This window comes from Pristiophorus japonicus, chromosome 12, assembly GCF_044704955.1.
Source record: "Pristiophorus japonicus isolate sPriJap1 chromosome 12, sPriJap1.hap1, whole genome shotgun sequence".
Taxonomy (NCBI): Eukaryota; Metazoa; Chordata; class Chondrichthyes; family Pristiophoridae; genus Pristiophorus; species Pristiophorus japonicus.
In genome coordinates, this window is record NC_091988.1 from 172,881,612 (window position 1) to 172,908,531 (window position 26,920).

At 43.7% G+C, this 26,920-nt stretch overlaps 1 protein-coding gene across 1 annotated transcript in view; it reads right to left on the reverse strand.

Annotated features, from left to right (window-relative positions):
* Window positions 1–26,920, reverse strand: part of LOC139277055 (peroxidasin homolog) — a 294,289-nt gene that overhangs the window by 39,469 nt on the left and 227,900 nt on the right. The window contains exons 10-16 of the mRNA XM_070895068.1: window positions 25,929–26,201; window positions 18,320–18,436; window positions 15,271–15,429; window positions 14,770–14,882; window positions 11,673–11,829; window positions 9,178–9,286; window positions 1,127–1,284 (exon numbers count right to left, since the gene is read on the reverse strand). Of these exons, the coding sequence (XP_070751169.1) occupies window positions 1,127–1,284; window positions 9,178–9,286; window positions 11,673–11,829; window positions 14,770–14,882; window positions 15,271–15,429; window positions 18,320–18,436; window positions 25,929–26,201 (1,086 nt within the window). The remainder of the gene's footprint in view (window positions 1–1,126; window positions 1,285–9,177; window positions 9,287–11,672; window positions 11,830–14,769; window positions 14,883–15,270; window positions 15,430–18,319; window positions 18,437–25,928; window positions 26,202–26,920) is intronic.

Here is a 26,920-nt window from a genome sequence, read left to right on the forward strand (position 1 = left end):
CCAAATCACAGAAAGGCTATTACTGTCTTTGGGAAGGTACAGAGGTGAGCAACAAAATGATTGCAACAGTTAACAATTTAAGTGAACAGCAAAAGTTAAGGAGGTTTGGCTAATTTTATTTGAGAAGAATCAAACACTAAAGTAACCTAGAGTTTTCATATTTATAAAAGGGATTGGGTAAAGCTGATCCAGACAACTGGCTCACTGTTGCAATAGGTACAAATAGCAAGGGACACAAATTTTAAAATGAAGAAGTTAAGAATAACGAGGCAGACTTTAATCGAAAGGGTAACACAGTTATAGAATAAATTGCTCGGGAAGGCTTTTGAAATGGGCAGTATAAATTAGCGTCAAAGATAATTAAATGGGATTACAGGAGAAGTGATCAAAGGATATGGTGAAAAGACGGGAAGTGAAATTATCTATCAAAGAGGAATGGGCTTGTTGGGCCTACTGACTTTTCCCTTTTCCTAAATTTTTTTTTGCTCGGTTGTGTTCACTATCAGACATTTTCAATATTAGATTTCTTCATCTACACCTTTTCTGTGCCATCTCACTGCCTTATTTAACTAACTTCATGACCTTTTGTTCTTTTGATGTCTTTTCATTGCCTTATTGAGTTGATCTTTGTAATATCAACTACCATTTAAAAAAAATCTCTTCCAGGCTTTCCAAAAACTTTTTTGCAGTCTTTCGACCCATTAACTCTGCTCTCTGACAATTTGCCAGCCTTTCTGGTTCTTGACTTTTACCTGCTCTCTTCCCCTCCCCTCTCCTCTTCATTTTGTTCAGTCCTATTAAGGACATCGCTTACAATTGAAGGTCTATACCTGAAACATTAACTTTTCTCTTTACAGATATCTGTACTGCCAAACCGTCTGTGTATTTCCAGCATTTTGTTTTATTTTACATTTTCCTTTCTATCATCTGCAGCAACAGTTCTAAGCTGCTTGGAAAACAAAAATGCAATAAAACAGTTTTCATACTGTTAATATTGTAACTCAGTTTTTGTAAAATTCCAAAAACATTGGTGCATCATGTAATTATATTCAAGTTATGGTACAGATAAAGAACTAAAACACAGACATCACACAATTTGTTTTATAAGAATGCTATTGCCACATACTTGCATTATTAAGGTTCACAGTTAGGCCTTGCTGAACGTGCTCCTGAATCAACTGTAGCGTTCTCTCAAAGATTTCACCCGCTCGAGCTGCTATCACAGTATTGGGATCACGTGGATAACGGAATAGGGCCAGTAGGTCATTTGGGGTACGTGGGCGCCTGTCAAATACAAGTGAGAACTAAAATTCTGAAAATGTTTGGCTGCTGGCAAGCTAGAAAGTTATTTGTAACGAAGCTAGAAAGCTTTTGATGCAGTTATTAAGTACCAATTCATGCAGAAAAATCTTCAGCACTACTACCTCCAGCAAATCGGCCAGCTCTAGGTCATATATAAACATACACCATACCTCACACAGGCTCCATCCCTCCATCCTCGATTGCTGGAGGAGCAGTGGCTGGGGCACCTTGCTACACACTCTGGGCATGGCCCTGAATCAGCTATGCTGGATAGCAGTGCAGAATACTGCTGGGACCATGGGGCCAAGTTTCTGCCTGAGTTGCTCCTGTTTTTTTGGAGCAACTGGTTTAGAATGGAGTATCTTAGAAATTGCAATTCTCGGCATTTAGTTTGCTCCCGTTCTAGTCAGTTAGAACAGTTTCAGTTTGGAACAGATTTTATTTTTCAAAAGGGGGCGTGTCCGGCCACGTACGCCCGTTTTGAAAGTTTAGGCAGTGAAAATTTGCTCCAAACTAACTTAGGATGGAGTAAGTGTAGATTTTTGTACGCTCAGAAAAACCTTGCCTACACTTAGAAAATCAGGCGTAGGTTACAAATCAGGCGTAGGGAACGGGGGGGGGGGGGGGGAAGGGAAGTTTACAAAGATTAAACACTTCAGTTTTACAAATAAAGAGCCATCATCAATAATAAATGATAAATACACCAATAAATCAACCAATAAATTAATCCAAAAAAATTAATAAAAAATGTAAAAAATTTAAAAATCAATAAATAAAAATTTTTCTACTCACCAACTGCAGCACCGGGGGCTCTCCAATAGCATGCTGGGACGGCGCCACCCCCCCACCCCCTGCCAGTGTGTCCCTCTCTCTCTGTCTGTCTGTGTGTCTCTCTCACTCTCTGTCTGTCAGTGTCAGTGTTTCTCTCTCTGTCTGTCAGTGTCTATGTGTTTCTGACAACGAGGGGAGGAGGAGAAGGGGGGGGGGGAGGGAGAGGGAGGGAGGAGGAGGGGAGGAGGGGGAGAAGGAGAAGGAGGGAGGGAGGGAGGGGTGGGGAGGAGGAGGGGGGAGGGAGAGATGGGGAGGAGGGGGGGAGGGGGAAGTGGAGGGGGGGAGGAGGAGGAGAGGAGGAGGAGGGGAGGAGGAGGGGAGGAGGAAGTGGGGCGAGGGAGGGTGAGGGAGGGGTGGGGAGAGGGAGGGTGAGGGAGGGGTGGGGAGAGGGAGGGGTGGGGAGAGGGAGGGAAGGGAGAGGGAGGGAGGGAGAGGAGAGGGAGGGAGGGAAGGGGGAGGGAGGGAGAGGAGAGGGAGGGAAGGGAGAGGGAGGGAGACGAGAGGGAGAGGAGAAGGAGAGGGGAGAGGGAGGGAGGGAGGGAGGGGAAGAGGGAGAGAGGGAGGGAGGGGGTTGGAGAGGGAGGGGGGAGGGGGGTGCGAGGAGAGGGAGGGAGGGAGCAGAGGGTGAGAGGAGAGGAAGGGAGGGAGGGGGAGAGGTGAGGGAGGAGGTTGAACGGGCCCGGCCGACGTGAAGAAGCCGGACCCAAGACTTCGGGCGGTGCCTGCCCCAAGCAAGATGCCGGGCGGGCGAGCCCCGCCGAAGGAAGAGGGAGCGGACCGTAGTCAAAGGTAGGTGGCCAGGGGAAGCCGGAGCTGGGGGGAGGGGGAGGCTCGTCGGAGCGGGAGCTTGGGGGGGAGGGGGGGGGGTTGGAGCGGGAGCTGGGGGGGGCGGGGGCGGAGCAGGAGCTGGGGGGGGGCGGAAGCGGGAGCTGGGGGGGCTGGTTCGGAGCGGGAGCTGGGGGGGGAGCCAAGTAGGAGCTGGGGGGGGGGGAGCCGAGCGGGAACTGGGGCGGGGGGGGTGGGTGGGATGTTGAGAGAGCCAACTGAACAGGGGAGGAAGCTGGAGCCAGAGCAGGAGCTGGACGAGAGAGGTGCAGCCTGATCTTCGCCGCCCCAATGAGCCCATTCGGCCAGGGCTAGGGGCGGCGTGCTTCAGGCCCCTCCCACACAGTTTCGGGCGCTTGGAGCTACTGCACATGCGCGCCCACTGTTGCGCGCCTATGCAGAGATCCCTGCACTGATTTCAGCGCAGGGACCTGACTCCGTGCCCCACAGCTCGTGCTGCGCCGCGCCAAGCTCCAAAGGACCTACAGGGAGCCGGAGAATCTGCAGGTATTTTTTAGGCGCACTTTCGGGCACGAAAAACGGGCATCCAGGTCGGGGCTGCGCCATTCTAGGCGTGGCCCGAAACTTGGGCTCTATGAGTGGTCTTGCAATCCCAGAGGATGACACCTCAGCACTTACACCGGAGAGTGAGTCCCACCCCCAATGAGGGTAACTCTTGATACTAGCTGAAAGATGATGCATTTCCCTTTCCTCCCACGTGGTGAAGGAGACCCTTCCCACAACAAACGTGACTGAACTACGTGTGGAGCAGAGCAAATCCCAATTTGCTCACTCAGCACAACCTCGCACAACAACCTACCTACTAACCCTGACGCATAACAACCCAAAACAAGGTGACCATTATAAGAACATAAGAACATAAGAATTAGGAACAGGAGTAGGCCATCTAGCCCCTCGAGCCTGCTCTGCCATTCAATAAGTTCATGGCTGATCTGGCCGTGGACTCAGCTCCACTTACCCGCTCGCACCTCATAACCCTTAATTCCCTGATTGGTTAAAATCATACATTCAATGAGCTAGCCTCAACTGCTTCCTTGGGCAGAGAATTCCACAGATTCACAACCCTCTGGGAGAAGAAATTCCTTCTCAACTCGGTTTTAAATTGGTTCCCCCGTATTTTGAGGCTGTGCCCCCTAGTTCTAGTCTCTCCGACCAGTGGAAACAACCTCTCCGCCTCTATCTTGTCTATCCCTTTCATTATTTTAAATGTTTCTCGAAGGTCACGCCTCATCTTCTGAACTCCAATGAATAAAGACCCAGTCTACTCAATCTATCGTCATAAGGTAACCCCCTCATCTCCGGAATCAGCCTAGTGAATCGTCTCTGTACCCGCTCCAAGGCTAGTATATCCTTCCTTAAGTAAGGTGACCAAAACTGCACGCAGTCCTCCAGGTGCGGCCTTACCAATACCCTATACAGTTGCAGCAGGATCTCCCTGCTTTTGTACTCCATCCCTCTCGCAATGAAGGCCAACATTCCATTCGCCTTCCTGATTACCTGCTGCACCTGCAAACTAACTTTTTGGGATTCATGCACAAGGACCCCCAGGTCCCTCTGCACCTCAGCATGTTGTAATTTTTCCCCATTCAAATAATATTCCCTTTTACTGTTTTTTTTCCCAAGGTGGATGACCTCACACTTTCCGACATTGTATTCCATCTGTCAAACCGTAGCCCATTCGCTGAACCTATCCAAATCTCTTTGCAGCCTCTCTGTGTCCTCTACACAACCCGCTTTCCCACTAATCTTTGTGCCATCTGCAAATTTTGTTACACTACACTCTGTCCCCTCTTCCAGGTCATCTATGTATATTGTAAACAGTTGTGGTCCCAGCACCGATCCCTGTGGCACACCACTAACCACCGATTTCCAACCCGAAAAGGACCCATTTATCCCGACTCTCTGCTTTCTGTTCGCCAGCCAATTCTCGATCCATGCTAATACATTTCCTCTGACTCCGCGTATCTCTATCTTCTGCAGTAACCTTTTGTGTGGCACCTTATCGAATGCCTTTTGGAAATCTAAATACATCACATCCATCGGTACACCTCTATCCACCATGCTCGTTATATCCTCAAAGAATTCCAGTAAATTAGTTAAACATGATTTCCCCTTCATGAATCCATGCTGCGTCTGCTTGATTGCACTATTCCTATCTAGATGTCCCGCTATTTCTTCCTTAATGATAGTTTCAAGCATTTTCCCCACTACAGATGTTAAACTAACCGGACTATAGTTACCTGCCTTTTGTCTGCCCCATTTTTTAAACAGAGGCGTTACATTAGCTGCTTTCCAATCCGCTGGTACCTCCCCAGAGTCTAGAGAATTTTGGTAGATTATAACGAATGCATCTGCTAGAACTTCCGCCATCTCTTTTAATACACTGGGATGCATTTCATCAGGACCAGGGGACTTGTCTACCTTGAGTCCCATTAGCCTGTCCAGCACTACCCCCCTAGTGAAAGTGATTGTCTCAAGGTCCTCCCTTCCCACATTCCTGTGACCATACAATTTTTGGCATGGTTTTTGTGTCTTCCACTGTGAAGACCGAAGCAAAATAATTGTTTAAAGTCTCAGCCATTTCCACATTTCCCATTATTAAATCCCCCTTCTCATCTTCTAAGGGACCAACATTTACTTTAGTCACTCTTTTCCATTTTATATATCTGTAAAAGCTTTTACTATCTGTTTTTATGTTTTGCGCAAGTTTACCTTCGTAATCTATCTTTCCTTTCTTTATTGCTTTTTTAGTCATTCTTTGCTGTTGTTTAAAATTTTCCCAATCTTCTAGTTTCCCACTAACCTTGGCCACCTTATACGCATTGGTCTTTGATTTGATACTCTCCTTTATTTCCTTGGTTATCCACGGCTGGTTATCCCTTCTCTTACCACCCTTTTTCACTGGAATATATTTTTGTTGAGCACTATGAAAGAGCTCCTTAAAAGTCCTCCACTGTTCCTCAATTGTGCCACCGTTTAGTCTGTGTTTCCAGTCTACTTTAGCCAACTCTGCCCTCATCCCACTGTAGTCCCCTTTGTTTAAGCATAGTACGCTCGTTTCTGACACAACTTCCTCACCCTCAATCTGTATTACAAATTCAACCATACTGTGATCACTCATTACAAGAGGATCTTTTACTAGGAGATCATTTATTTTTCCTGTCTCATTACACAGGACCAGATCTAAGATAGCTTGCTCCCTTGTGGGTTCTGTAACATACTGTTCTAAGAAACAATCCCGTATGCATTCTATGAATTCTTCCTCCAGGCTACCCCGTGCGATTTGAGTTGACCAATCGATATGTAGGTTAAAATCCCCCATGACTACTGCTGTTCCTTTTTCACATGGCTCCATTATTCCCTTGATTATTGCCCGCCCCACCGTGAAGTTATTATTTGGGGGCCTATAAACTAAGCCCACCAGTGACTTTTTCCCCTTACTATCTCTAATCTCCACCCACAAAGATTCAACATTTTGTTTATTAGAGCCAATATCGTCTCTCACAACTGCCCTGATATCATCCTTTATTAACAGAGCTACTCCACCTCCTTTCCCTTCTTGTCTATCTTTCCGAATTGTCAGATACTTCTGTATGTTTAATTCCCAGTCTTGGTCATCCTGCAACCATGTTTCTGTAATGGCCATCAAATCATACCCATTTGTAATGATTTGTGCCGTCAACTCATTTACTTTATTTCGAATGCTGCGTGCGTTTAGGTAGAGTGTTTTAATCCTAGTTTTTAAACCATGATTTCTAGTTTTGACCCCTCCTGCAGCCCCTTTATATTCAGTGGCCCTTTTTGTTTTTTGCCTTGGGTTTCTCTGCCCTCCACTTTTACTCATCTCCTTTCTGTCTTTTGCTTTTGTCTCCTTTTTGTTTTCCTCTGTCTCCCTGCATTGGTTCCCATTCCCCTGCCATATTACTTTAACTCCTCCCCAACAGCACTAGCAAACACTCCCCCTAGGACATTGGTTCCGGTCCTGCCCAGGTGCAGACCGTCCGGTTTGTACTGGTCCCACCTCTCCCAGAACCTGTTCCAATGCCCCAGGAATTTGAATCCCTCCCTGCTGCACCACTGCTCAAGCCATGTATTCATCTGCGCTATCCTGCGATTCCTACTCTGACTAGCACATGGCACTGGTAGCAATTCCGAGATTACTACTTTTGAGGTCCTACTTTTTAATTTAGCTCCTAGCTCCTTAAATTCGTCTCATAGGACCTCATCCCTTTTTTTTACCTATGTCGTTCGTACCAATGTGCACCACGACAACTGGCTGTTCTCCCTTTTTAGAATGTCATGCACCCGCTCCGAGACATCCTTGACCCTTGCACCAGGGAGGCAACATACCATCCTGGAGTCTCGGTTGCGGCCACAGAAACGCCTATCTATTCCCCTTACAATCGAATCCCCAATCACTATCGCTCTCCCACTCTTTTTCCTGCCCTCCTGTGCAGCAGAGCCAGCCATGGTGCCATGAACTTGGCTGCTGCTGCCCTCCCCTGATGAGTCATCCCCTTCAACAGTACTCAAAACGGTGTATCTGTTTTGCAGGGGGATGACCGCAGGGGACCCCTGCACTACCTTCCTTGCACTGCTCTTCCTGCAAGACCTTGTAGTGAAATTCATTATTGCCCCGTTTGGGGGCGGTAACATCCAGGAGGGGCCTGGACTAATGATGCGGAGATATGAGTTCAAATCACACCATGGCAGCTGGGGAATTTAAATTCAATTAACTAAATAAATAAATCTGGACTAAAAAGCTAGTATCAGCGATGGTGGTCATGAATCTACTGGATTGTCATAAAAACCCATCTGGTTCACTAATGTCCTTTCGGGAACGAAATCTGCCGCGTTACCCAGTCTGACCTATAATTGACTGCAGACCCACAGTAATGTGGTTGATTGTTAACCGTCCTCTGAAGTGGCCTAGCAAACCACTAAGCTCACCACCTCCTTCTCGAGGGCAATTAGGGATGGACAATAAATGCTGGCCTTGCCAGCGATGCCCACATCCTATGAATGAATTTTTAACAATTAGCAACCCAACAGTTTTGATTTATGCATTTGTTGAGTGAGTAGGTTCTGGTCAAGTAAGATTAGGGTTCGTTGCTAGGTAACAAATCCAGCACTAGTACTTTGGGTTCTCAATGTTTTGATTATTGTTTATTGGCCTTCCAGACCTGACTTTTGAACTCGTATTCAAGGACTGGCTAGAATTCAACATCTTTTTAATACATTAACTTCATAGGAAATGTAGGAACAGAAGTAGGCCATTCAGCCCCTCGAGTCTGTTCCATCATTCAGTTCAATCATGGTTGATCTGTATGTTAACTCCATCAACAGCCTTGGTTCCTTATTCCTTTATTCCCTTGTCTAACAAAAACCTATTCAGTTTTTATATTTTAAATTGACCTAGCCTCAACAGCTTTTTGGGGGAGACTTCCAGATTTCCAGTCCCCATTGCGTGATGACGGCCTCGCTCTACTTTTAAGGTTATGCCCCTATATTCCAGAGTCCCCACCAGAGGAAATGGTTTCTTCCTATCAACTCCTGTAATCATCTTAAACACCTCAATTAGATCACCCTTTAATCTTCTATACTCAAGGGAATACAAGCCTTGACTATGCAACCCATCCTCATAATTTAACCCTTTTAGCCCTGGTATCATTCTGGCAAAATGCACAAATTAATTAAGATCCACTTGTAAAACATTATTTCATTGCCACTGTTGCATTAAAGTGAAAACCCTGCTGAATACACACTTTCATTGCCTTCTCTAAATCTTCCATCTGTACTCTGTGTATGGCTTAAAGTGCCATGGATTCATCAAAGGACTTGGTCTCAGAGATAAAACTGGGAGGATCCCAGGGGTTTCCACTCAGACATCTAAATGGTAGAGTCACTTTTAAATGAAATTCATGTGAAAATGGCTCACAGCTGAATAAATAAAGGCAGTGCTCAGTCACTTTAATATGTTCACCACATGGCACAAACATTAAAGAAAAAATGCAATCAGTGCCTAAAATCATCACACATTTGGGAACATTTACACAGCTGTAGTATTAATGTTCATAACTATACATGAATCTACGGTATTTATAGTCATGAAGAACCTCCACATTTTTTGCACAAGAAATAATTTATGCACGTGTTTGACTAAGTTGGAAAAAGATTTAGAGATTACTGCATCCTTACTTGTCAAACAAATCCCTTCGCGTTGAATTAATTGCACTGTCAATGCTGTTAATAGCTTCCTGGAGAGACTCTTCAACAAAGGTATCGCCAGTTCGCCCACCTTCCAAGGCTGAAAAACGCAGCGTCAAAAGCATTCACAGAGACATTTTCATTTAGTTTCTTCCCTTACAAAAAAACCCTAAAATGGGCAAGATGGACATCAGCACCAACTGCAGTGCTACACAGCAGATGGTATATAGCTATACACACTACCCTTCTAACAGCTCGTACAAGATTTCAGTTCTGGGGCCCACATTCATAAAGATTCGTGGAGTAATTAGGAGTCTGACAGTTAACCGTATTCAAGGGAGCACTTGCAAATGAAAGGCAAAGCAGCCATGTTTCTGTAATTGCATCAGTGGGGTAAAATTCTGCTTCACATCAGTTAACATTCAAGATTTATAAAATACAATGAGTACAATGAATTAAAATGATCTCTGACGTGAATCATTTGCTTCTGCAGTGACCTTTTCAAATGGTCCTATTATTTTAAACTCATTTTGTTTATTTTTCCTCCTCTTGCCAGTTTTTCTCCCCAAAATGTGTGCTGGTTTTCAAGATTTTAAAAAGTGAATTTGCTGTTTCTTCCTCACATATCAGCTGCTAGTCAAAATCAGTTTCTCCCCCCAGTCTCCTGGATCTGAGCTCTACAGTCTGGATATTTGACTAGAATAGTATATCAAGTGGGAGTGTTTATAATAGGCTAGAAGCAATGTTCTCTTTAGCTTTTTGGGGGGATGCTCGGTCCCTTTAAGGGGCTGCGCATTTCCTTCAAAATACTGCGCATGCGTGGTTTTTCCTATTTAAAAGCCGGTTAGCTGGCTGCGCGGGAGCTGCAGAGTGCTGCACGCCTGCACAGCTTAAAGGGAACGGTGGGAGGCCATTCAGTGGCTAGAAGTTACTATTGTCAATGTTTCCAGATAAACACATAATGATTTTGTATAACATGCCTCTGTCCCTATTTTAACAAAGGCATTAACCCATTCATTTTAAAAGTTTAATGCCTTCTTTAAAATAACGGAAGGTCATGTGAATGCATTAGGATATCATTAACAGTGATTTCTAACCCAAGAAATTTCAGTAATATGCTAAGGGGGGAGTAGGGTAGGACTTTACCTGCTTGGGATTTATTATATCAGGCAGATGGATGTGTAAACATATACAATGAGGAGTTTCAGTTACTTGCTGTAAGGTGTGTTAAGGAAATAGTGAGATACTAAAAATCCTGGTTGTGATATCTTAGGCTTTGGATAAGGAGGTTATGGCTTGCACAGGCTCTCAGCCTGTCTCCCGTAGCCTTGAAAAAGGCTGAGAATTTGTACCATGAGAAGCTCTGACCCAGATGTGGCCATGTGTAACCTGAATAGGATGTTATTATAGGGGCTGCACAATGCACCAATGAACTTCTGACAGCAAGGGCAGGCTTGGTTTTGATATATTAAACCATGTGTCCCAAAGTGATGCCTGAGTATCATTAAGATTATGTTCAAAACTGCACTTGTGAACATTTGACAGTAGTGTACGGTCTGTTGCACAAATAGTATACAAGAAAAGACAAGGATGAGTAATGGCCATTTGGCCCACTGAATCTCATCCCTGCAGTTTTCTAACTCTCAGATTTGCATCAAACTGCATTTTGTATGCCCCTAAGGTCCGTGGAGGAGAAATTTGCATCATTTGCATCTCCCGTCAGCGTCCCCCGGCGTAAATGATTTCTTGCCCTGGGCGCAGGACCGCTACTGCCTCCCGCAAAATTCCGCGGGAGTTTGCGAGCGGAGACGCAAACCGGCAGCGCCCCAATCCTGCCCGCGCCCTGGGCCACTGCGCCGCTGACGTCACCCTGGAGCAAAACTTCGGTAGCGCCCCATGAGGCAGCCATGGGTGATGTCTGCACCATACTCACCGGTCACGAACCGGGCCGCACCCTGCTCGCGGGACGAAAATTAAAGGGGAGGTGTGTCACGCCATTTTTTTTCAATGGCCGACTTACCGGTTGCCTTGAAGAATTCGTGGGGTCCGGGCCATGACATTGCGCTCCACTTCCTCTCAGGGGCGGTAACCCCAATTTCGCTGCCTGGGTGGGACTTCCACGTCTGGCGCAGGATGTCCCGCCTCGCCTCGGTTACTGCCCCCAAACGGGACGCTACCGAATTCCGTCCCCTCTGTCTCGACCAAACTGCCTGGTAAATTCTTCCAGACATTTATCATCTTTTGCATGAAAACCTTCCCTTTGGAATTTGTTCTAAATCTGGTCAAAGTTACAAGTAACATCCCAGGTGGCTCATTATCGCCTCATCCTCCTCGACTTCTCCGCACCTAATTTTTAAACACTTTACATTCTTTCACACTAACAGAATACTAAGTCAATATGACCGTTACCAAATCTGTACCAGCAACACTGCTGAAAACAATACCTGTGTCCATAATATTAAAATATGTTAATTGCAGTAACATACCAGTGACAGTTAACAGCATATTACTGGAGATAAAACCAAATGCATTACGGGCAATGCATTCATATCGGCCCTGATCTGCTTCTCCAACATCCCGAATAATCAGAGCTCCCTCTGGAGTGACAAAGAACTTTCCACTGTCTGTGATCTGTACACCATCCTGTTTACAAAGAGCAAGTTGAAAGTAAACCAGCTTTATGAACATAAATATTTAACCTATTTCATCTTCTATGAACTTTTGCCCTTTCCTTTCTCTAGGAATAGGCACTGTGACCATGTCTTTCTGAATCACTTCTCATTTTAGTTACTAATGTTTGAACCATTGTTTATTGGTGCTGAACCACATTAATCCAACCCATGGCATGCTTCCATCATTATTTTATGCGCTTACGTTGTTACATTTTCCCATGGTTCAAGGTGAGAATTAGTGTTGTACCAGTCATCTCTGGCCTTCTGAATACCATAGTGTCCACTTTGCAACTCTTGGAAACACAATGAAATTCTTGGATGGGAGAGGGCACAACTTGAGATGGATCACTACAAGGAGATTATTGGGGAGGTGGAGCGGGGGTGGGGGGGGAGGGGGGGTTAAGTGGCAGGAATATAGGGTGGAACCCAGGTCTGCCAGGTTTCTGCCCCATTTGGTTTGTCGGAAATTCTGAAAGGGAGCAGGGCAAGTATTCTATCTGTTTCCTTCTCCATGGACCAGTTTGGGTGGGGAGGGTGTCTGACAGTATTCGCAAGCTATCCTAGGAATTCCGTTCAAAAGTACAGTTTTAGGCTCAACGGTCTGTGCACCTGCTGAGAACAGATGTGGGTTCTGTACGAGGTCTTCCGAAGGCCTGATAAAGTTGCAATGCTAAGGCAATTGTTCCCTTAGGGGATTGAACGGCCTCCATTTGCAGGCCCTCTTGGAGAAAAAAAAATGAAAATGTTGTATTCTTTGGAACAATAAGGGCCTTTGGATCTACTCCCATTAGAGCAGTAGGCTGCTGCTCCAATTTCTTACCAGGCACTTGCGGTGGGCCCCTTGATCATGCCTTTACAGTTATGGGCCACCTGTCCCAAATATTAAAATGGGTCATCCCTGTGATCTGGGACTGGGTCAATGTCCTCCAACGTCATTGGGCAGAAGTCCCGCCCTGTCACACTTCTAGCAGCGGAGGGTAGTTGTGGACTCTGTGCGACTGGATTCCGTACTTCTGTAAGCCCCAGTGAAGGTGCAGTGTTATGGCAATGCAATTTTGGCCCAGGCAATATTCACTTAGCATATTTGCCAAAATCTGACCTTTAATTGCCAGTGCGAGCAGAAGCTGTTGGAAATACAAGGCTGTGGAGGTAACCCATTGAACACCAGTAGTATACACAGGGCAACTCCAGTTGATTCTTCAATGGAGGTTCAACGACAAAGCATGGATTAAGGACTTGTTACAACCAATCTATCAGATCTTGCTCATCTTATTCACTCAAAATGAAAGAATATGTTAAGTATCAAACATTTCCCTGATAGGCAGTTTAACGGGCATTATTTAGTAAGATACTTTCTTGCCTTCTGTCATTTTCAAAATTGCAATGCCTATCTCCAAGTGAGAGGTTGGGCAATGACTTGTTCACAGGTCTTTGAAAGCACCTTTTCACAACAGGTTACTGGAAGGTACACAGCAACAGCCCTAAGCAACCTTTCCTCTCTGTGAGGGAGGCACCTGTCCTATATAATCTATGGGCTCAAGTTTCGGCCTGAGTTGCTCCTATTTTTTTGGAGCAACTAGTTTAGAATGGAGCATCTTAGAAATTGCAATTCTTGGCATTTAGTTTGCTCCAGTTCTAGTGAGTTAGAATTGTTTCATTTTAGAACAGATTTTTTTTTCAAAAGGGGGCGTGTCCAGCCACTTACACCTGTTTTGCAAGTTTAGGCAGCAAAAACTTACTCCAAACTAACTTAGAATGGAATAAGTGCAGATTTTTGTACGCTCAGAAAAACCTTGCCTACACTTATAAATCAGGCGTAGAGAACGAAAGATGGGGGGAGGGGGGAGGGAAGTTTACAAACATTAAACACTTTTAACTTTTACAAATAGCCATCATCAATAATAAATGATAAATAAATCAATAAATCAACCAATAAATCAATCCAAAAAAATTAAAAAATTAAATATAAAAAAAAAATAAAAAAATCAATCAATAAATAAATAAATATTTCTACTCACCTACTGCAGCACCAGGAGCCCTCCAACAGCGTGCTGGGATGCCCCCCCCCCCCCCCCCCCCGCCCCCTAGTGTCTCTCTCTCTGTCTCTGTCAGTGTCTCTCACTCTGTTTCTGTCAGTGTCTCTCTCTCTCTGTCTCTTGTCAGTGTCTCTGTGTTTCTGACAGCGAGAGATGGGGGGGAGGGAGAGGAGGGGGGAGGGGCTGAATGGGCCGGGTTGGGCTGCCGCCGCCGACACTTCGGGCGGGGCCCGCCCCCAGCGAGATGCCAGGCGGGCGGGCCCCACCAACGGTGGGGAGGGAGGGGAGGGGGGGGAAGAAGAGAGGGGGGGAGAAGAGGGGGGGAGAGAGAAGAGGGGGGAGGGAGGGAGGGTGCTGAACGGGAGGGAGGCCCGAGTCCAATCGGGGGCCTGGAGCTACTGCACATGCGCGCACTCTCTAGCGCCCATGTGCAGAGGTCCCGGCACTGTTTTCAGCGCCGCGACCTGGCTCTGCCCCCGACCTTGTGCTGCACCACGCCGAGCACGAAGACGTCCCGAGGAGACCGGAGAATCACAAGGTAAGTTTTCGGCACCCTTTTTCTTCTCGAAAGTCGGTGCACCTTATCGAGATGCGCCGTTTTTCCAGAGGGCGGAAACTTGGGCCCTATATTCCTACAGTGCCATGATTGTGATAAGAAAATCCCTATGGGGAACTGTGGAGGTTAATTTGCCCTCCATCAAGCTGAGCTTGTGGCAGAGGATTGTTAGGTACACAGAGATAACATTTCTATATTTTGTAAATTTCGGGAAAAAGTAAATCCAAGAATAAGGTGGTGGGGCATTACTTCTTTTTAGGAATTAAGGGAGACAGGAATTTCACTCCAATAATCTTTAGAAAAAAGGTGTAATCCATACCTTGGTCCATGTAATGATGGGGTGAGGTTCTCCCTGTGCAGAGCATCGGATTTCCACATCCTGACCGGTTTCTGCTGTGGTGTCGTATGGTGTGTGAATGAACACAGGTATCACTGCCCATGGAGGAAGCACAAGTCAGAACTAAATTTGCATCTTTCTCCTCTACATTGCTCCAAACAATTTGACACTTGGACTTCAAAAGTAATCAGACAATGGTTTATATACAACTTAATTTGTATTGAAATAGCACAAAATATTAAAATCCTTTTACATTTAAGAATGTAAAAAATTCTGATTTTTTTAATGGGGATTGTACAACTGTTTTAATCAAATATACACAAGGAGGATCCATGCATTTTATGGCATCTGTAATTACTAACACTTTCATATAGCAATTGAACTGGTTCTAGAGATCATAAAGATCATCTTTGGCTGTGTTAGTGGAGAATGATTCCTTACACTTTAGCACAAAAAACTCATGATAAAAATATCAGCTCTCACCTAGTGACTCAACAGTCAGTTGCACTGGTACATGTCTTGCCCCCACAACACTAATGGCATGGCACTCGTACTGGCCTTGATCATGGGCAGCCACTCTCACTATACGCAGTGTTCCAGTAGACAAAACAGTGTGTCTTCGGTCATTGGGCAACTGACCACCTGAATGAAATGGGTAACCGGAAGAGAGGAAAAAAAGAGGGATTATATTGCTTTCAGTTAAACTGTAGGTGACATTGCTTTTAGTTGAATAGATAGTGTACTGAAAGCCAAGAGTTATTAACCAGTTGGACTTTCTCAATGGCTGAACAGGTTAAGGTGATGAGAAGCTCAGCCATCAGACCAGGATGCTACCAGGTTTGATGTTTGGTCTATGCTAAGGAGCTGAGCTCAAGTTGGGTTGCATTACCAGCACTACAATTATTCCCATTGCACCTGGATTAAAGAGTTTCCATTCCTGAGCGCTGTCCAGCAACATCTGCCAGAAGTGCAGAAGCATCAAGTAGACGGGATTGAGCTTGGTTGTGATGTCCTCTATGGCCAAATATTCTGATAATCAGTTGTATAGATTCATGCCTGAAGAATGGTCATAAGAGGAGAGGACTGGAGGGTTACCAGTATTCATTAAACCAAACCCCAGCAAGGAACCAACAAAAGGTGGGAATGGAAACAAATTTGAGCTTTCTCGGGAGTACATGGAGGGCAGCATTTCACCCCAGAGGTAAAACGACAGTGTCAAATTCACCGTGCCACTCTGCTCCCTCTATTAGCAATTTTTTTTCTTTTTCTTAACTTCCTTCTTTCTTTCTTTTGCTTGCAGGGGAGTTCCCCATATAACAAAATATTGAGAACCACTTCTTTGAAATAAATAGGTTCCATTATGTAGGGGTACGGTAGCAAAGTAGTTATCTAAGTGGACTAATAAGAACATAAGAAATAGGAACAGGAGTAGGTCATACGGCCCCTCGAGCCTGCTCCACCATTCAATAAGATCATGGCTGATCTGATCATGGACTCAGCTCCACTTCCCCGCCCTCTCCCCATAACCTCTTATCCCCTTATCGTTTAAGAAACTGTCTATTTCTGTCTTAAATTAATTCAATGTCCCAGCTTCCACAGCTCTCTGAGGCAGCAAATTCCACAGAGTTACAACCCTCTGAGAGAAGAAATTTCTCATCTCTGTTTTAAATGGGAGGCCCCTTATCCTAAGATCATGCCCCCTAGTTCTAGTCTCTCCCACCAGTGGAAACATCCTCTCTGCATCCACCCTGTCAAGCCCCCTCATAATCTTATACGTTTCGATAAGATCACCTCTCATTCCTCTGAATTCCAATGAGTAGCGGCCCAACCTACTCAACCTTTCCTTGTAAGTCAACCCTCTCATCCCCGGAATCAACCTAGTGAACCTTTTCTGAACTGCCTCCAAACCAAGCATATCCTTTCGTAAATATGGAAACCAAAACTGCATGCAATGGATGCAGAGAGGATGTTTCCACTGATGGGAAGGTCAGGCAGCATCTGCGGAGCAAAACAACGTTTCAGGTCTGTTAACCTTCATCAGAACTGGAAAAGTTTGAGATGTAACAGATTCTTAAGGAAGTGCAGGGGCAGTGAAAAGGGGAGGGGAGGAAAGAACAAAAGGGAAGGTCTCTGATAGGGTGAAAGGCAGGAGAGATTTAAGTGACAAAAGGGATGATGGGCACAAATAAGATGGTAATGGCACAAGTTAGAAAACAAAAGGATTCTATATGGGGTGTGAATGTCGGAGTGATCACCAGATGCCATGGGAAAGAGAAAAAATGGGGGGGTTGTAAAAAAAAAAGAAGGGTAGGAAAGGGATAAAACATATGGTCTGAAATTGTTGAACTCGATGTTGAGTCCAGAAGGTGCTTAAATGAAAGATGAGGTGCTGTTCCTCGTGCTTGCGTTGGGCTTCATTGGAACAGTGTAGGAGGCCGAGGATGTAGAGGTCAGAGTGGGAATAGAGCGGGGAACTAAAGTGACAGGCGACCGGAGTCAACCACATTGCTTCGGATCTGTAGTACAGACCGGGTAAGGATGGCAGATTTCCTTCCCTAAAGGACATTAGTGAACCAGATGTTTTTTTTTGACAATCCTGCAGTTTCATGGTCACCGTTACTGATACTAGGTTTTTAATTCCAGATTTATTTAATTAATTGAATTTAAATCCCCCAGCTGCCATGGTGGGATTTGAACTCATGTCTCAGAGGGTACTTGTGCATGAAACATAAAAGGATAGTATGCAGGTACAGCAAGTGATCAGGAAGGCCAATGTTATCTTGACCTTTATTGCAAAGGGGATGGAGTATAAAAGCAGGGAAGTCTTACTGCAGCTATATAAGGTATTGGTGAGGCCACACCTGGAATAAGAACATAAGAACATAAGAAATAGGAACAGGATTAGGTCATACGGCCCCTCGAGCCTGCTCCGCCATTCAATAAGATCATGGCTGATCTGGTCATGGACTCAGCTCCACTTCCCTGCCCGCTCCCCATAAGCCCTTATCCTCTTATTGTTTAAGAAACTGTCTATTTCTGTCTTAAATTTATTCAATGTCCCGAGATTTCCAGCATTTTCTAATTAATTTCAGATTCCAGCATCCGCAGTATTTTGTTTTTGTATTTGTGGGTGACTCTTAACTGCCCTCTGAAATGGCCTTGCAAGCCACTCAGTTGTACCAAATCGGTACAAAGACGACAGACTGCAGCGGTTCAAGTCAGCAGCTCACCACCACCTTCGTGAGGGCAATTAGGGATGGACAATAAATAGTGGCCTTGCCGTGAATGAATAATTTAAAAAATGGTAATTCTGACGTTGTTTACTATCCAATCTATACGAGGCAGTCGGGTATCTCTATAGTATTATTTGATAGGACTAATAATTTGTAACAATATCTGCTTTTGTTATGTATTTCAATTCTCTATATCATTTCACCAGTCAATTCTGTTTTAAGAGTTTCTATGTGAAAGTAGAATAAGTTCAATTCTGGAGTCAATATCTGTTGTACTTAAAATAAAACATGGTGGAGACCTGCTTTGGTCCAGGCAATTACTGGAGCTGGGGTTCCCTCCACAAGGCAGTAAAATTCCACAGCATTTCCTTCCACCACAACCTGATTGCTGGGAATCAGAGAAAATTTAGGACCATCTGGAGAAATAAAAATTAAAACAAACACAGTTAAAGATTAAAGACAAGTCCACTGGGAGAACATTACATTCTTTTGATATTTTATTTTGCCAAATTAAATTGTCGCATCTAATCAAATTTAGAAAGTTACTAGTTAAATAAGAATCAAATACCTTTATATTATGCTGTGGTACTCTGGTGTACAAAGATTTCATGCATTCATCAGAAATAGTACCAGACAAAAGTTAAAAGAAGGCATAATATGGAATTTGGGGGCAAGTGCTGAAGCAGCCCAGCACCTAACTCGTATAATGTGGCTGGCAAAGTGCACTTTATGTTGTGTGAATGGGCAAAAGGTGGGTTGCCTTTTTGGTCACTCTAGGGTACTTAGTCCATAAACCAACAGTGCAGCATGTCTGCAATAAACCTCAGGCATAAAAAGTTAAAGGCTGAAGTACCAGGCCTATGGTAGAATTTGGTTGATGGTCAGATTGCAGCAAGAGGCACAACTCTGCCACTGCCTCCATGGTGAATCAAAGTATGTGTAGATAGAGTTAATTGGACAAATTGAGATCAATCTAACTCTGTTTGCATTGGTGGTGAAAGGACATTGGGTGGGCAGTCCTCCTATAGTTCAACCTCATCGGCCTGGCATCTATCCGTTGTTCCTCCTCCTCCTCTTCCCAAAAACGTAAAATTAGCATGACTCCAATAGAGAAACCCTCTGATCACATTTTTAGGGCTTATGGCACAAAACTGGATTAACTTAGTGGGCAAAGATAAGGGGGAAGGGGGAAGCACAAACTACTTGCAATTCTTTAAAAATCATTACTTTGACTTTCTCTGGCCTGTTAAAATTTCCCTTCTGCATTGAACAGCAGTCCCATTGTACAAGGGCATGCAAATGACCCAATCTAGAACAGCTGTAAATAGCATGAATATTAATTTTAATACTGTGATGAAGCTTCTACCTCTTCTGGCTTCCTTTCACCAACTGGAAATATGGTCAAATATAACTGATTTGTCCATTTTACATGCTACTGCACTCCAATTGTACCTGTTTATGGAGGGTAATATAACCAACAAATCGCAGTTGAGTCTCTTCCAGCCAGAATGTTTGTTCAGTATCCAGATACTCAATTTTGCGATGAGCAATATCAGAAGGATGTCCTCACTATGGAAACAGGCTGAACTATTCTACAGATCATCGAAACATCATAAATGAACATTAATACCATGCTGGGTCTTAAATGTTTCTTCCAAATCTAAAAGCAATAAACACTCCGGGGTCACATACTGTGTACAGTCAGTTAAAACGTGCCAGATGATTTTTCAGTAAAGGTGTCTTGCTACACCTGGAGAAATTTCTGTTCACTGCACATTTAACCTTAGCCAGAGGCATTACTGCATAATATGTCTCCTCTTGATATTCTAACATGAACACTATATTTATCCCCATACAATTTTCTTAAATACAAGATATTATATACACTCTATTTTTCTTCTCATTTCGTATCTGCTGAGTTCCAGATCATCTGACCGTCAACAGAAAGAGTAAATCCTTTGTGAACTTTCTATCTCCCCTTTCCCAATCTCCTGGTGCGATAATGTTGATATGGGTAGCACAGCAGAGCACCAGGCTTTCCATGATAATCATTCTCCTTTTGCCCCCTTCACTGGACTAAGCCCCACACTGCTGCAGGTTGCTTTGAGTGCTGCTCCCCAGCATGATGTGAACCAGGACGCCGAATCACAGCAAGGGATATAATATATAAATCCAGAGAGGTCAATTTAAAACAATTTGGCTCTGGTGAGGCCACATCTGGAGGACTGCGTGCAGTTTTATTCTGCCAATTTCAGAAAGGATATTTAGTTATTGGAAGGTGTACAGAGAAGGGCTCATCCCATAACTTAAGGGAATGACATGAGAAAAGACTGACTACCCTGGGCTGTTCTCTCTTGCAAAGAGAAGATGGAGAGGGGATATGATGTGTTTAAAATTATGAAATGTTTGGACAATTTAGATACAAGTAAGCTTTTCGGTTGTGAATTTAAGCACAAGGGGTGCAAATTAAGTACAAGAAACCTTAATGGGTCTCAAGGAGGAATTAGACCAGTTAACATAGAACAAAGAATAATCAATTCAATATTCTTGTCAATAAATGGGATTTAGGGTTATTAGAAATGCACCAAGGGAATACTGTGCATGGACAGGTGAGCAAGATGGACCAAAGATGTTACTATGTTACTATGACAACAATCACATGAAGTGAACAATATGGAGCTGGAATTTCCTGGATCACACTTATGGAGAAATTATGCCGAAAATTACATCGGCTTCTGCGCCGTTAAGAACTTATGTCCACATTTCCTGCAAAGCTCATTTGCCTATGCCGCCAAAAGAGGAAATATGTTGAGTTGCTGTGTTCTGCTCCTCACTCTTAGAGCCTCATACCTCTGCTGCTCCTCTTCTATTATTATGCTGAACAGACATATGACCATTAAGAAGGACATTCCAGTTGCTTAATGGTTCTGAATGTGTGGAGAGGGGCGGGGTCTGACATATTTCAGGTGCACTGAGACTGAAAGGATTTATTTTTAATAATGACGAAGAAAATCAGGTATCAAACTCCAGAAATCTGAGTTACACCAATATCAGTTGACTTTGGGTTGTACTGGCATAAAAGTTTACGGATAAACCTACGGCAGTACGATATTTGTGTAAATCCAGGAAACGCACACAAACTGATCTTATGCACGGAGGCAGAGCTATGTAAATGAGCAGCAGATGGTTTCGGCAGATATATCTCAGAAGTGGCGTAAGTAATCGGGGAAATTCATGCATAGCAAAGCTTTTATGTAAAACTGTTTTAAATCGGTTATGTACAAATTTCCTTGGAGTAAAAGGGTGAAACTCCTCTCTTACACCGTAGTTACCCGGAAACCTTCCCGGAAATTCCACTCCATGCTGTTTACACAAAGATGTTCCAAAGAGACTGAACTATGTCTAACAGTGGGAGAGAACAGGCCAGAGGTTCCGCACAAATGCAGTCAGCTCCAATGCTGCAAACAGTCAGATAATTCCACCATGACATGTTGCTCTTGAAAGCCACAAAAGTTTTAAAAACTTTGCTTGAAATGAGGAAATTTATTGAATGAAGCTGCATGCAATAATGAGATCACCCTTGTGTTATTGGTACTGATGCTCTGCCACGAGGCAGCATATTAACATGACACACACGTCGTTGCAAAACTTGGAAAAACAACTCTGATGTCACAATATGAACTTTCAGCTTAATGAAAAATAAACTTATAACTACATCATCAGAATTATTTGGCTCTGGAATTATTCTGTGTGATACTAGCATATTAACACGTTCTCCAGAAATTTTCAAAATAAACAGATTAGCAGAGAAAGGAATTTTGTTAAGCATTCATTCGTACACTAATATTTGAAGAGATAAGTTTCAAATCTTTGGAATGTAATCCTCATCTCAGCAGCATGCCCTTCTTATTACATCACAGTATGGTTAGTTGTACAAAGTGCTTATTATGTCAGTTGAAACTGGATTTAAACAGAAAACCACAAAAATTAAATATTACTATTGCTTTGCGCACTAGGGTATGAATCACAGAAACATCACATACACCATTACATTGTAATTAAGGTCTGATTTGCCAGGAATGGAACTAAGGCCCTTGATAATGTAAATCTCGCCCATCTACAGAATGTTCTGCTGCTTCATACATGAACTGCTCTTGTTGTCATAACGTTCTAAGAAAGCAAATGGGGAAAATTAAGAAGCCCTCAAATTAATAGCAATAAACACAGGTATATCTACGTGGCAGATTTAAATTCTCTGCGATACTTCATGTCACAAACAACAGATAGACTAGCCTGGTTTTTCTGGTGGATCGGGGTGCAGAGTGCTAGATCATTCGAAGGGGCCACTTGCTAAGCCTCAGCATCCAGCATTCCAAAGTCAGGGCCTTAGCAATTCAATGGAAGAGGGGCCTATACAAGCTCACTCAACCCATGGAATGCACAGGTTCCGGAAAAAGAAAACTTGGTCAGAAGTCATTTCTTTCTCTTGCTATGGTGAGACTCAGAGGTCTGCTGTAGCAAGTCTTCACCCTCTACAACTCCAGGATAGTGCATTTCCCTGGAAGTAGCTGGTGAGCCTGCCTTCCATACACAAGATATCTCAAGGTGGAAAACTACCCAGGTATGTCCTGGCCACAAAAAGCAGGACAAATCCAATATGGGCAATTATCGCCCCATCTCAATCATCAGCAAAGTGATCAAAGTTGTCGTCGACAGTGCTATCAAGCGACACTTACTCACCAATAACCTTCTCACCCATGCGCAGTTTCGATTTTGGACCACTTGGCTCAAGACCTCATTACAGCTTTGGTTCAAACATGGACAAAAGAGCTGAATTCCAGAGGTGAGGTGAGAGTTACTGTCATTGACATCAAGGCAGCATTTGACAGAATGTGGCATCAAGGAGCCCGAGTAAAATTGAAACAGGGGGAAAAACTCTCCACTGCCTGGAGTCATACTTAGCACAAAGGAAGATGGTTGTGGTTGTTGGAGGTCAATCATCTCAGCCCCAGGACATCGCTGCAGGAGTTCCTCAGGGCAGTGTCCTAGGCACAACAATCTTCAGCTGCTTCATCAATGACCTTCCCTCCATCATAAGGTCAGAAGTGGGGATGTTCACTGATTGTTGCACACTGTTCAGTTCCATTTGCAGCTTCTCAGATAATGAAACAGTTCATGCCCGCATGGAACCTGGTCTGGACGACATTCAGGTTTGGGCTGCTAACTGGCAAGTAACATTCGAGTCATACAAGTGCCAGGCAATGACTACCTCCAACAAGCAAGAGTCTAAACGCCGCCCATGACATTCAACGACATTAACATAGCCGAATCCCCCACTATCATCATCCTGGGGTAGCCATTATCGCAACTTAACTGGACCAGCCACATAAATTCTGTGGCAACAAGAGCAGGATAGGATGGCTGGGTATTCTGTGATGAGTGTTTTACTCCACAAAACCTCTCCACCATCTATAAGGCATAAATCAGGAGTATGATCGAATACTCTCTACTTGCCTGGATGAGTGCAGTTCCAACAGCACTCAAGAAGCTTGACGCCATCCAGGACAAAGCAGCCCGCTTGTTTGGAACCCCATCCACCACCTTCAACATTCACTTCCTCCAACATCGGCACACCGTGCTGCAGTGTGTACCATCTACAAAATGCACTGCAGCAACTCGCCAAGCTTCTTCGGCAACACAACCCAAACAAGCAACCTCTACCACCTAGAAGGACAAGGGCAGCAGGCTCATGGGAACTCCATCACCTGCAAGTTCCCCTCCAACTTACATACCATCCTGACTTGGAAATATATCGCCATTCCTTCATCGTTGCTGGGTCAAAATCCTGGAACTCCCTCCCTAATAGCACTGTGGGAGTACCTTCACCACACGGATTGCAGCGATTTAAGGTGGCGGCTCACCACCACCTTCTCAAGGGCAATTAGGGATGGGCAATAAATGCTGGCCTTGCCAGCGATGCCCATAATCCTATGAATGAATAAAAAAAAGGCCACAAAGGGAAGTCCCACCCAAGGAGAGATGCATCCCAATCAGAAAATTCAGACTGCTGAAACTACTTCCCAATGTAAGATGGATACTAGAGTGATTTAATTAACCAAACCTGCAGTGCATTAGTGTTTTGGACACACAACACATAAGAAGATATCCCTACTGAAGCTCAACCAAGAATTGCTACAAGAGTTTATAATTAATAGACTAATGAACAGTTGTATGAGCAATGGAGTATCACACATTAAGGAGAAACAAGCCAACGTGTACTGTGGTCCTTGGGATGGACTGTTTTACTATCCCAAATTCAGCAAAAATCCATTGGTCAAAAAGGATTTTGGCAGCTACCAGCAATAGAAAGAAAAAGGGCTTTGGGAGGTCAAAAATGAGTGAATGTGGTAGTGGCTTTTCATGGGGATTATTTGAAGGTGGATACTTCTGACATAACTTGCTAACAGCTTTGGACACGAGCTTGATCTGCCAGGAGGAAGAAAGCACCATCTATCTTGTACTCTTTCTTTCTCATCTCTCTCTCTTTCTGCAAGAGTCACTGATGCCAAATTGTGCATCCTCCTCCTCTCCTATGCTAACAAGTGGCATAGGTTTCCTGCAGTTCGACTTCACTCTAAATTCACCAATTTAGCCCTTACTGTTCATTGAAAGCCAACAATGAACTGTCACCAAAAGAACAAAAAGAGACAAAAATACAAAAGAAAGATTATAAAAGGAAAATACATGGTCAGTGGAGCCCCTTACTACCCACAGGCACCTTGGGAAGAGCAATGAGTCTGAGAAATCCAATCATCGGGTGTCAGATTGAGTTAACTCACTTTACAGGTGAAATTACTAATGGGGGAGCAAGTGCTCCTCAGCTTTTCCCAAGTCAATGCTCAGGTTAGAGATTAACGGGCTATGTGTTTGAATCCAATGATTCATTTGTATTGCAGCCCTGCCACCAGAATCAAAGCTATAATATAAAGCAGTAAGTTGTTCACATAGGCTCGAGCGACTGGAAACTGGCAAGACTAGTCTTATTGAAGCATATCTTCTGCACTGAACAGAAATCAAACAGCAATTCTGTGGCAACAAGAGCAGGATAGGATGGCTAGGTATTCTGTGATGAGTGTTTTACTCCACAAAACCTCTCCACCATCTATAAGGCATAAATCAGGAGTATGATCGAATAATGGCAGATTCAACTACAGTTTTAGAGAAAACGTTGACTTTTGTGAATCAATGGAAAACAAAATAAGTTCAAATTCAAATATATTCACAAGTTAAGTAATTGTTTTCACATGCTGTGCTAATGCTTTTTTCCAATCACTTCAGCTCAAATTTAAATTTGAACTGAAATCTATCACTGTTATATATAGCTAATGTAGCCTAGATTTTTCCCTAACTTATTTTTACGCTGATTGGAAAATTCAGGGTTATAAAAAATTACCATTAACAAGATTGGCAAATGAACTTAATGCATAAGACTTCTTATTGTTCACAATTTAATGGACTTGTTAATCCATTTAAATAAATGAATTAGTGTCCCTGTAGCGCACAAAAGAATGTCATATTATGTTTATTCACGAATATCGCACAGTAATTTCCAGCCTTTAGTGCTTTACATTATCCACTGTGTCATTTGTCAAGAGTTCGTTTTAATTAATACTTGACAACGCCAGAGTGTTTGTGCCAGATATGCCTTAAAAATGCACACATCTTCTAAAGTTTAACTAGGTAATAAATTAATACAGAAAAAGAGCTTTATTACAAGTTTCTGAAACAGCTCTTATAAAATGTATTCCTTCATTAATTACATTTGCAGTTATCCTTCATTAAAACTGCTGGGTAGTGCTTTTAATATTAATAACAATAACTGAAAACTAGTAACAACTCATTGAGTACCTTGCACAATGATGTGGGCCACAGCCTGAATGGACCCTTCAGTGTTGCTTGCATTACAGTTGTACTGCCCCTGATCCTCGAAGGTGACGTTCTGCATGAAAAGCCCACCAGAAGTAGTAATGGTGTACCTGAAGTCATCAGGAATTGGGTTGTTGTTACCCTTAGTCCAGATGATGCGAGGTTGAGGATGTCCCGAGACACCGCATTCAAGTGTGACGCTTTCCCCTACCAATACCTCCGTGTTTTGAGGCTGAATCACAAAAGTGGGTTTTGCTGGAAAAATACAAGTCAAGTAGATCATTTTAAATTAAAGTGTGGGTTAATGTTATATACCAACCATCCAGATAGCATCCATTGTATTGTGAAAAGTAACAGCTTCCTGCAGCAGACATTTCATTAAATTGATGGAACTGTGCCCAATCTCTACCACTATTTTGAAGTAAACTGTCGATCTATGTGACATTGCATATCGCACATTGGGTTATCAAGATCAAGTGCTGCCTTCAGGTAGAGCAGGGTTAGAGGATGGGAAATAATTGGATTAACGCAGAGGGAAGGAGGAGGTGGTAGGGGAAGAGAGGTAAGACCAGAGGCAGGAGGGAAAGAGAAAAGCAGAAATATACTTCAGAGGAGTGGTGGATGTTGGAAAAATTCCTCGGCGTGTGAGGGAGGTGCCTCGGTTTACTTAAAAAATGACTGAGGCCGCCTGGGTTTTTCTATTATTGAATAAATTCTGATACTTTAAAACTACACAGAATGTTATTACCTATAACAGGCCCTGATTTTTCAAGCAATGAAGAGGTTGCGATTTTTCAAGCTTGACGAGGTCCCGATTCTTTTTTAAAAAACAGATGTCTGTCTGTACCGTCAAGAGTTTTTCATTTTTGAACAAGCATTGATTTCTCCAGGATTGTTCAAGGTGTTATGAAAGTTAGCAAAGCTTAAAATTGAAAACCCTCATCATAACACCACAACAGTTATTACAGATGGAT